The sequence below is a fragment of the Abramis brama genome (genome assembly GCF_963993115.1).
Source record: "Abramis brama genome assembly, chromosome: 6".
In the NCBI taxonomy this organism is placed as follows: domain Eukaryota; kingdom Metazoa; phylum Chordata; class Actinopteri; order Cypriniformes; family Leuciscidae; genus Abramis; species Abramis brama.
In genome coordinates this window covers 44,390,828-44,401,929 of record NC_139968.1, presented here as the reverse complement: position 1 = coordinate 44,401,929, position 11,102 = coordinate 44,390,828, and the positions used below count along the sequence as shown (strand labels likewise).

General features: G+C 35.8%; 1 protein-coding gene across 5 annotated transcripts; it reads left to right on the top strand.

Moving 5' to 3' along the window:
* Window positions 1-206: 206 nt before the first annotated feature.
* Window positions 207-9,140, top strand: LOC311085304 (uncharacterized protein). Of its 5 annotated transcripts, XM_084117774.1 has the most exons (6): window positions 207-747; window positions 1,158-1,205; window positions 2,432-2,635; window positions 3,371-3,487; window positions 7,287-7,976; window positions 8,108-9,140. In XM_084117774.1, the coding sequence occupies exons 5-6, from the start codon at window positions 7,292-7,294 to the stop codon at window positions 8,149-8,151; spliced, it is 729 nt and encodes a 242-aa protein (XP_083973900.1). In that variant the 5' UTR covers window positions 207-747; window positions 1,158-1,205; window positions 2,432-2,635; window positions 3,371-3,487; window positions 7,287-7,291; the 3' UTR covers window positions 8,152-9,140. The 5 variants fall into 5 exon arrangements, with proteins under 5 accessions (XP_083973900.1, XP_083973901.1, XP_083973899.1 ...); XM_084117775.1 differs by lacking the exon at window positions 1,158-1,205 and having other exon boundaries at window positions 2,455-2,635; XM_084117773.1 differs by lacking the exon at window positions 1,158-1,205.
* The last annotated feature ends 1,962 nt before the right edge of the window (window positions 9,141-11,102 follow it).

Below are 11,102 nucleotides of genomic sequence, written 5' to 3'. Positions count from 1 at the left end.
TATCACTTGTAGTTTTTCGTACTTTTATGAAGGAAAAAAAAAAAAAAAATATATATATATATATATATATATATATATATATATATATATATATATATATATATATATATATATATATATATATATAATTTTTTTTTTTTTTTTTTTTTTTTTTTTGCAGGTCCAAACTGTTTTATTAAACTGTTTGTGTTTTTTTTTTTTTTTTGTATATCCATCTAATTTAATTACATTTTGTATTTGCTCCACCAGTTAACTTTTATTATCCATTTATCTATTGTGTACTTATTCTTGCATCAAGAATAGATAATTTAATCATTTTAGCTACATTTAAAAGTCATTAAAACATATTGTGATTGCGGCTTTATATTTATCGATAAAGCTTTTAAATGCCTATAACATCTTTCACCCCACATATGACTGAGATTGGATGAGATGGTTGTCTGTCTACATCAGTAACTGGTTTATCCTTGTTTTTGTTTAGATTTTTTATACATATATATTTTATAGTTTTTGGTTTGTGCCGTTGATCTCGTCTCGCGGCGATGACGTCATCATTCGCGCGCTCCCTGCACTCGAGTCTTCTGAGGTAAACAGTTCACGCTATCAAGTAATTGTTAAATACTCTTTACACAGTTTAAATAACATTTTACACGGTCATTTCTGAACGGCTTCTATCATGTTCATCGCTCTTCGTGTGTCTGCTAACTAAAACACTTGAAGATATGTGTGTTTCTCACATACAAAACGGTAAGATGCTAGCGAACGGTTTAGTTATGAATGTAGTTATTAGGAAATCGAACTATATTTAGATTCATATCGGCGAATTACAATGTTTGATAAAGATGGGTGTCAGTGGTGTCTTTATATTCCTGCAATTTTACGGTATCATTTGAGAAATAAGTTTAATATTAGAGCGCTTTTAGCAGATATTCTGACTCAATCTGTTTCTAGCAGCAAATACTTAATAAAGTGAGATGATCTGCTGATCCTGAATGGCTTGTTGAATGAGTATTGATAGTCTATGGCTCATCACTATTATCAGAGCAGCTGAAAAGCCTCTTTATTTCATGTCAATAGATCCTGTTTTCTCCTCATTCATTATGCTGATGTCTTCAGATCTGTAAATTCACACATTAAGCTCATTTTATTGTCAACAGATTTGAGCAAACGACACGATCAGATATGGTAACATCTACAATATATAGGTAAATTTAATTTATTAATCTGTGATTAACCATGTTCCATATAAAAACATGTTAAGTCAGACTCGGTGGGTTTGTTTCTTTCACATTTGTACATTTGTTTTTCTACGTTTTTTTCTTATTTATATTTGGTATCTGTATTCTGTTTGTTGTTGTACTTATTTTTTTCTATAATACTTTAACAATATGTTAATGAGAGGTAACATCCTAGGAATAAAGGATGAAATTCTTAAAAACAAAAAGGTAAACACTTTGCCCTGGTTTGCCTAGTCCAAGACTAAAATACATTTTTGAGCTGTTTTAACTGAAAGCAACTTGAACTGACATCTTAAAATATGTCAGTGCCATTGTTTTGTCTCAAGATGCACATCAGTAATGTTTTTTTTTTTTTTTTTTTTTTTATTTATTATGTTTTTAAAGGGCCTTTACAAAAACACACACTTGCAGTCTTTGCACTTGACCACTTGTCTACTTGCACAATGTAGGTATTTCCTCTATTTGGCCCAAGTGTTCAAGTAGGCGTGAAGACTGTGTGTAGCCTAGAACTTTTGATTACCCGATGGGACACACTTATAGTGATACAAAAATGCAAGTGTTTACAGATTTTCAATTCTTTGCATTTTAAAATAAACAAATGTCTGGTTAGTAGTCCCTATGTAACAGAAGACACATGTATATGTATAATAATGTATAATAATGCAATGGGGGAATATTTTTCAGTCCTGATAATGCCATATGTCCTGTTACCAATAAAATTGCAAGCATATTCATCTACAACGATTCTGTATTTTCAGAATCATGAATATTTTTTTTATTCTGGTGTCTCTATTGTCCTGTGCTTTAGGTTTGCAGCACCAAGTCCAAACCTTTTCATTTCCACTGCCAATGTAATACCAGATTTAGCATTTTCACACTCAGCAGTCATTTTTTTTTTTGCTAACCTTTTACCATGTGTCTTGGAGTATCGCAATAATATCATATCGTGAGTTCAGTATCGTGATATATCGAATCGTTACACCCCTAGCCCAAAAGCTTCTTAAATGCCCTAATTGAACAAAGGCCTATTCTTGTATTAATCTAAGCCCTGTCTGTGATACCGGACCTTTGAGATTAATTTACTTAAAAGTTACTTTACTAGATGGATAGGTGAACATAAAATTTTTAAATCTGTGAATTAGTATGAAAACAAACTCAGTAAGTGATTTATTGTTCTGCTCCTCTTCCTTCAGTAAAGCTCCTCCTCCTCCTTCAGTAAAGCTCCTCCCACTGCAATTCACCAGTAAATGCTGGAATATTCCCATCAGCTACAAGTGAAGACGAGCATCAAACCATCAGGAAGAGCTGAAATCTGCAAAGACAGAGTTTATTGAAAGACAGTGAGAACATGAGAGATCCAGAACACTGCAGAATGAAACACACTGAAGAACAAAGAGGTTGGTGTTTAGTCCTGATTCTTCATTAAAGGCACAGTATGTCAGTTTCGCCACTAGAAGTCGCTTATTCAAAACAAAGGCTTAGCTTGATGATGCCGTGAATGAGCGTGGAATCATTGGAGGTGTCGTCTTAACTTCCACAGCCGATGTAAAACAATCCGACGGGACTCAGGCAGAAATCATGTTAATGAGCTAATGTATTATAGTTTTATTAACATTACGGACCGAGAGCCGAGAGACACCTGCGCGACACACTGGGCCCTGCGTTCCATTTACAACAGCGGAGCTTTTATTATTAGATTAATTGTTCCTTTCGTTCATGCATGTGTTGGGTAACAGCGCTGTTTTACATGGTTAAAACAATCATATTAAACACATTTGAGTATGTTGAAACTTATGTAATGTCGTTAGTCTGTGCGTTCGCTCGGTAGCTGCTATGAGACATTTTCTTTTAAAGAAACTGCTTTTCAAGGACTACAACAAACGGCTGATAGGGACTACACGACATTCCTCCCTAAAATTTACATAAACTCCGCCCCCGGAACACGAATTATAGATTATCAAGACTAATATGCTAATCACTGACTAGAAGATAACTACACATAAGCTACATAAACTTACCTAACTAACCATTCAGAAATTTTGTCTACATGTTGTTACTTATTGAGTCTCTCCATCTTTGTCTGAATCTTCTTGGTTTGAACATAAAAGACTAAAAGTTTTTGAAATTTTCAGTGCGTGTCTGTGTGAGTGCAAGCTGTTGAAGCTCCACCCTCTGTGCCGGGAGCAGCAGCTCATTTGCATTTAAAGGGACAGACACAAAAACGGTGTGTTTTTGCTCACCCTCAAAAAGTAAGTTAAAACTTTAACATGCTATATAAAAATATCTGTGGGGTATTTTGAGCTAAAACTTCACACACACACTCTGGGGACATCAGAGACTTATTTTACATTTTGTGAAAAGGGCATTAGACCACCCCTTTAAAACATATTGTTTGAACAGCGCTATAGGAACTATAAGTGAGGTTAGTGTTCACTGATTGGCCAAACGCACGCGAAACACCAGCACCCGCCATTTAAAAAAAGGCTGTGTAAACACACAGATTATAGCCTTTATATTTACTCCAGAAACTAACTCTATGAACATGTAACACTGATTCTTGAGAGTCGGGACAAAACACGTTTTAAAAAAATACACACTATATCAATTAGAGTTATATGTTTCTGCAGAGAAAGGTCTTAGCTATTTAACCATGTAAAGGAACAGGTTCTAAATAAAAACACATTTTTAAAAAATAAACATGTTTCCCTTCAGAACTGGATTTGTGTCAACTCCGTCAGACACACTAAAAAGTATACAATTTTAATTCTTCAAATCCAACAAGAATCTAAAGTTCTGAAGTATATTGTAATAGTGTTTAGCTACTCTGATATGTAAAAAAATTACAATATATAAACTTAAGTTGTGATGTCACAGTCACACTATTCTGAAAACTCAGATTTCTAAATATTTGCATTTTCAAACTTTGATTTTAATTTCAATATTGTAAAAACAAATTCCTTAAATAAATAAAACATAAGAGGATGTAGATCAGATGGTCCTTTATTACAAAAACATAAACTGAAGGAAGAATTTTTTTTTTCCCAAAAAAATAACAAAAACATTCATACATCCAACGTTGTTGACGAAGATCTGACGGTGTTGACGAAAAACTGACGGTGTTGACGGAAAAACTGACGGTGATGACGGAAAAACTGACGGTGTTGACAAAAAATGTTTTAATGTTTTACCTAAGCGTAAGTGTTCACCTGTTTGTCATGATATGTTCTGACAATAAAGAGTAGTTTAAAACCACAATTAACGCTCTGTTTTCTACAACTTTCACTTAGGAGAAAAAATCTGCCTTTACTCTTGAAAGAAATAAAGATTTGACATTTATTGTGATATCGATAATTATCGATATCGACGGATATAAAAAATTTTTTACCGTGATAATTTTTTTTGCCCATATCGCCCAGCACTACACTGGCTTCTCATTTCTCTATCTCTGTCTCTACATATAAATATATATATTAAAGTGCTGGCAAAGTTACACGTTACACAATAATAAGCAGACCACTGCCTGCCCATTCTCTACAAGTCAGATGTATGGTTAAATAATGTAATGCATGCTATGTATGTGCATTTATGTGTAAATAAAACCCTGAAATAACAGTTTAACCCTTCACTATATTCACAAATAATATTATATTCGCACATTAAGAGGTTATTGGTGGATTTGTCAACTCCGTCAGCTTACAGGTCAACTCCATCAGACATAGAACCTGACGGAGTTGACGTCTGACGGAGTTGATGTAAGGGCATGTATTTTCCCGCCAAAACATGTATTGTAAACTGCAGCTAGGTAGTTTTTCCTCAGTTGCTAGCTGTCCCAATAACCCCACTAAAATGCTTAAATTCAATCCACTATGGTTTAAAAAAAAGTATCTTAACAGAAAGATGGTATTGACATGGTGCAGCTGTGACCATAGGAATATTGACATTGTTTGTCTAAAATATAAAAAAATGTAAAATGCACCAGAGCATGTGTGGTAGTGCTGCATTCACCACAGGCAGGGAGATGAAAAGGGGTCCTCAGGGATATAGCTGACCATGCTATTTCCTGATTTAAAGAGCTTTATGAAAAAATCTGACGGAGTTGACAGAAACTGAGGACACAACGTTAATAGGCAGATTTTTATGGAAAATATTGTTTGATGTTCACTTCATGCATTGTTTTTTATATTTATACCCCTTATTTTTTATTTGATATATATGTTTTCACAATTGTAGAGCTTTTTTAAAGTTTTTTGGGATGGTTAATATTGTGACCTCTTGCTGAGGACAAGTGCAATAACATGGACCTTCTAACCACAGACCATACATTTAAACAAATTTTCCCCAAAAAGATAAAAAGGTTTATTCTAAAAAATCAGATAGGTATATACAATTCCTTTAGATTTAACTATGTAAGTATGCCAATCATGATGAATTTCTTAATTTTTGCTATAAATTAGACTTTACTATGTGGGACATGTTTTGTCCCGACTCTCAAGATTCAGTGGTAAAACAGTGATAGATGAAGCTCTTAATCTTTACGCTGAGGAGAAAATCCAACGCAACTTTGAGGAGACCAAGAGAAACATGATTATGTATTTCTGCTCAGCAACACTGGACATCAAACACATGCCATACGCTAATAACTTTTCATTACGGTCTACTTTCTATGTATAACAGTTCTATCTAATGACGTATTAGACAGGACTGTTAGACTAATCGTAAACTAATGAACACGGAGAATCCGAGCACTGTGGCTATGGCATTCTCAGCGCCGTCAAAATAAAAGTCACAACAAGCGCGGCTTACGTCACTTCAGAGTTCCTACTGGCGCTGTGAATGCAGGAAAATGTCCCTAGGACAGCCATTAGTTCTCGGGGAAACCATCCTGGTGGCTAGTCCCGAGAACTACCCCGGTGCAAAGTTTCCTATTGGTGTTGTCTCTAAGGCATTGTACTCGCTGTAATTCAAGAAAACAAGGGATTCAAACAATAAGACTAACCGTTTTGAGCTATTTTTATTTATTTATTTAATTGGGGAACAGTACACATTAATAGTACATAATGATATGTAAAATGCGCCAGATTTACCAGTGAACCAGATTTACCAGAAAACCAGTGTTTCCATGGTTTTTGTGAAATCGAGGGTAATGTGGATATGACATGCGACGAAATGAGACGGGCCGTTACACGAGTTAAAATTGCTGATTTTTTCTGGATTTAAACGTTGTTGGAAACATTTGGGATTATGTAAGTACACAAGTCAACAAATAACACTGTTTTAGTGTTTTTGGGATAATTTAATTTAAAAATCATACATATTGTGCCTTTAATGAGGCTGAACAACATTATAGTTATAACGCAGTTCATGAGATTTTGTATTTGTAGTAGGAAATAAAAAAACTTAAGAAACAGTTTAATCGATAAACATTATTGGGGAATAAATATCATGTTTACATTTTACTTGTTTTTTTTACTCAAACTTTAAACACACCAACATTAAACAATATTGAGAATAGTTTCTGATAAACTTCCGATAAAGTTATCTCTCTTATAACTTTGGTAACGGGGTTGATGAATGCACTCAACATTACAATGGATTGAGATTATTTTGCCATCATACTCTAGAAAGAGATCAAATGATGTCACTTCCTGGGTGTCGCAATTTTAAGAAATGCTTTGTTTTAAAAAAAGGAAGGGAACTGTGTTGTAACGGTGTTGAGTGAAAAATGTTGGGTAGCTAATTAATTGTTCATTCAACATTGGCTCATAATTAGAACATTTGCATTAAAATAAATAAAGAGACAGTCAGAACTGTAGCACTATTATATTTGTTTTTTAATGTTAATAATTGTGGAGTTGATGAAATATTTAATTGATCTCACTACAGAAACATGGGGTTTGTGCCTATTAAGTTTTAAAAGTAATAACTGGAAGATGAATGCATGGAAAGAGATTTATTAAAATGCATCAATTATCATGATTTAATGTAGATATTGTCTACTTTCACCTTTTAAGGATTTATTAAAATGTAACTTTCTTCCTTTAATCTCAGACGTGATGCTGGAGAATGAGGAGAGTGAAGAGGAGGAGAAACATCAAGTCAAAACTAACAATAACATTCACTCGCAGAATGAAAGTATTTCTTTACAAAGAGACAAGAAATGTTACACGTGCCGTCAGTGTGGCAAGAGTTTCACATGGAAACCGAGTCTCGAGATTCACATGAGGATCCACACTGGAGAGAAACCGTTCACATGTGATCAGTGCGGAATGAGTTTTACACAACAAGGGACACTTAAGGAACACATGAGGATCCACACTGGAGAGAAACCGCATCAATGTGATCAGTGTGGCAAAACATTTTTGAGGGCTTCAGGCCTGAAGATCCACCTGACAGTTCATTCACAGGAGAAACCACATTCATGTTCTTTGTGTGGAAAGAGTTTTTCACTTCTGCACTGTTTAAAACTACATCAGAAAACACATACTGGTGAAAAAACATATGTGTGCTTTGAGTGTGGGAAGAGTTTTGTTAGAGCTGGACATTTGAAACTGCACCAGAGGATCCACACTGGAGAGAAACCTTACAAGTGTTCACACTGCGACAAGCGATTCAATCAGTCAGGAACCTTGAAATCACACGAGAGGATCCACACTGGAGAGAAACCGTATCGCTGCACTGCATGTGGGAAGAGTTTCAGCCAATCATCTGCTCTACACAGTCACACAAAAAACAATCACAGTAAGTAGATCATCTTCACCAAACGTGACACAGTAACACCTCTGAGCAAAAAGATCTCTTCAGAATCAGGGTGTTTACACAACTACAATGTACTAAAACTGAAACATTTTTCTGTGTTTTTGCACATACAGACAAAAATGTTGTCAAAATGATTTACGCGGATCCTCGGAAATGACTTAAACGCTGTATTCTGCTGCCAGGCCAGTAGTTTGCGATGTCACTTTGTAAAGAAACACTACGTATCTATAGACTGAACATGTAATGCGCATGACGCTACAGATTGTTTTTCACAGATTCATGGTTTTATAGTTTACATGGCGGTGATGATGATTTTAAAAACTTGCACTTAAAAAAAAAAAAAGTTTGTTTCATGCCCCCAAAACATTGTTATCATGTAAATGAACGGCTAAAACGCATTAAGTGTTTAGTTGAAATGGTGTAGACGGGTAAATGACCCCTTAATCTGCCCTAACCAGCCACAATGATCGACAGGTGAATAAAATTCATCTTCAAGACCAGCAGTCTCAAGACCAACTGTGAGATTCAGATCAACTCAAAGATTTATTTTTGTGTATTATTCTTTGTTTACACTTTTATGAATCTCTTCCGTTACCTCATAGGAAAATGAATGAATCCCTCCATTGTCTGGCTTATGCTACTCAAAGCAATGTCTGAAACTTTGTATTTTGAACACTTTAGTTGTTTGCCTTTTCATGATGACTCTATTCCTCATTTGTAAGTCGATTTAGATAAAGGCGTCTACTAAATGTAAATGAAAGTAGAAGGTTTTTACAGGTTCAAACTGTTCTTGCTCAAGAAGCTGAAGAAGAGGCTGATTTATTTTAACTTGTTGTTCATCGTTTGTAAACCAACTAGTTATTCTTCCTGTTAGTGTATTTAGAAAACACAGATGTAAGAAATACTGTCATGTTGGTTTGAAACTGGCCTTCTTCACCTTTATTCTCTTGAGATGCTATGCTATAGTGTTAGTCAATAGATATGTGTTGTTTGTATCCACTTTTACATTTGCTTCACCAAGTATTAAACTTTTGTTGTCAATTTACATCAATCTAAATCTAAAATCCATGTATTATCATTTATTTTGGGGCTTTTTTTAAATTTCTCTATGAAGCTTTTAAATGCCTAATAAAATATTTCACCCCACACATGACTGAGATCGCTGTCTGTCTACATCAGCAACTGTTTTACCCTTACCCTTATTAAACAGCGTTTATTTAATTCATCTGTGATAAACCATGTTCCATATAAAAACAAGTAGTTAAGTCAAACTCAATTGGTGGGTTATTTGTTTCTAGCAAATTTGTACATTTTTGCAAGAAACCAAAAAAAACCCAAATAGTTTGTTTTTTGATATGGTAGATGCAAGATGGCCGCCTCTGTGTGGCGCTCTCCAGTTATTGTGTTGTTATTGTTTATTTGTTCTGCGTTTAGTCATTCTTTTTTAATCAGTTTCACCAAAGACAAACTACTGGACATTAGGAAACACATACCAGACAACTTTTTACAGTTTTTAATTATTCAGACGTTTTGCTGGACATTCTTGTCGGAGGGGCAGCGGTGTTGTTCAAACGCGGGATCAGACGCAAGCGAGGCGGCTCGCTGGTTAAACCCTGCGAGCGCGGCCTCTGCACTGCACTCCCCAGTGTTCACCTTGCGAATCTCTGATCCCTTCCTAACAAAACAGACGAACTTCTTCTCCTCACCCGCACTAACGAGGATTTTTTAAACTCTGCTTCTCAGTGCTTCACTGAAACCTGGCTGAGTGAAGCCATACCGGACAACGCACTACATCTGCCAGCTTCTAGCTGTTCCTAGCGGATCGCATCGCAGAGCTAATGGGGAAAACGAGAGGTGGTGGATTGTTTCTACGTTAACAGAAGTTGGTGTTCAGATGTAACAACGCTAAAGGTGTGCTCTCCTGAATTAGAGGCCCATTTCATAAACTAAACCTTTCTACTCGCCACAGTAGTTTTCCTCTTTCATCCTCGTGAATGTGTACATCCCTCCAGACGCGTGTGTGAGCACGGCGCTACAACAGCTGGCTGAACAAATAGCTGAAACGGAACAAAGGTACCCACTTTCTTTTAATTATTCTTGGGGATTTTAACAAAGCAAATCTCTCCCGTGAACTGCCAAAATACAGACAGCGCGTTACATGTCCCACCAGAGACAGTAATATACTGGACCACTGTTACATTAATTCGTTTGTAAAGAAAGCATCCACGAGCCTTCTTCAGCATCTCCCTAAATACTCAGACCAAGGCAGAAACCTCTTTTCAAATGTAAACATGAGTTCACAGTGGGACCTTTGTACCAGTCGCACTGAGACATTTCAAATGATACCAAAAAATGTAAAATACTGTATAATAATTGTTCAGATTAAAGCATATAGATTTTTGGGTGAATTCATGTAGGGATGGGTCAAGGGAATGACGTGTAAATTGGGAGGTGATCGTGTCTCGAATGGGGATGGTAATATAGCAAGAGAGTTCAAATGTTAATGTCCTTTGTTTTCTCAGAGAGTAGCCCTCTCTTCCAGTTCTTCCAGTTTCTCAGTCTTACAGTCCCATGGCCCGAAATCACCACAGACCATGAGTGTTCACTCATGGTTTTTAACAAACAACGGTCTCGAAATTGCTGCCAATAAGCTGAATTGATCACCATTATTTACCTCACATGTATCTTATGTATCATGTATGCTTTATATAACCTGTGGAGTTCTTTCTGTGTTTAACATTTAACATTTATAAACAATCTTGATATAAAGTAGATTTGTGTAGGATGCACCTTATTTAAACTACGGAAGTTGGTTTCTTAAAGCGTTTAACTAAACTCTTAGAAGTTTGGACTCACGCGATCATGTGGACATTATGCTAATTACATGCAAGAACAGGAGAACAGGGCGTAGGACCAAGACAATATCTGATTAGCTGACACCCTCGGAAGGATGGGTCTGATGGATGCGCTTATAACCCAATGACAAGCAGTTTTGCTTTGCTTTTTGCCTTGCTTTTGCAGTGACTTTTGCTTTTGCTTTGATTTGTGCTGACTTTTCCATCGTCCAGCTTGCACGTTAAACTTCACCGAAGAAAACCCTCTCAGAGT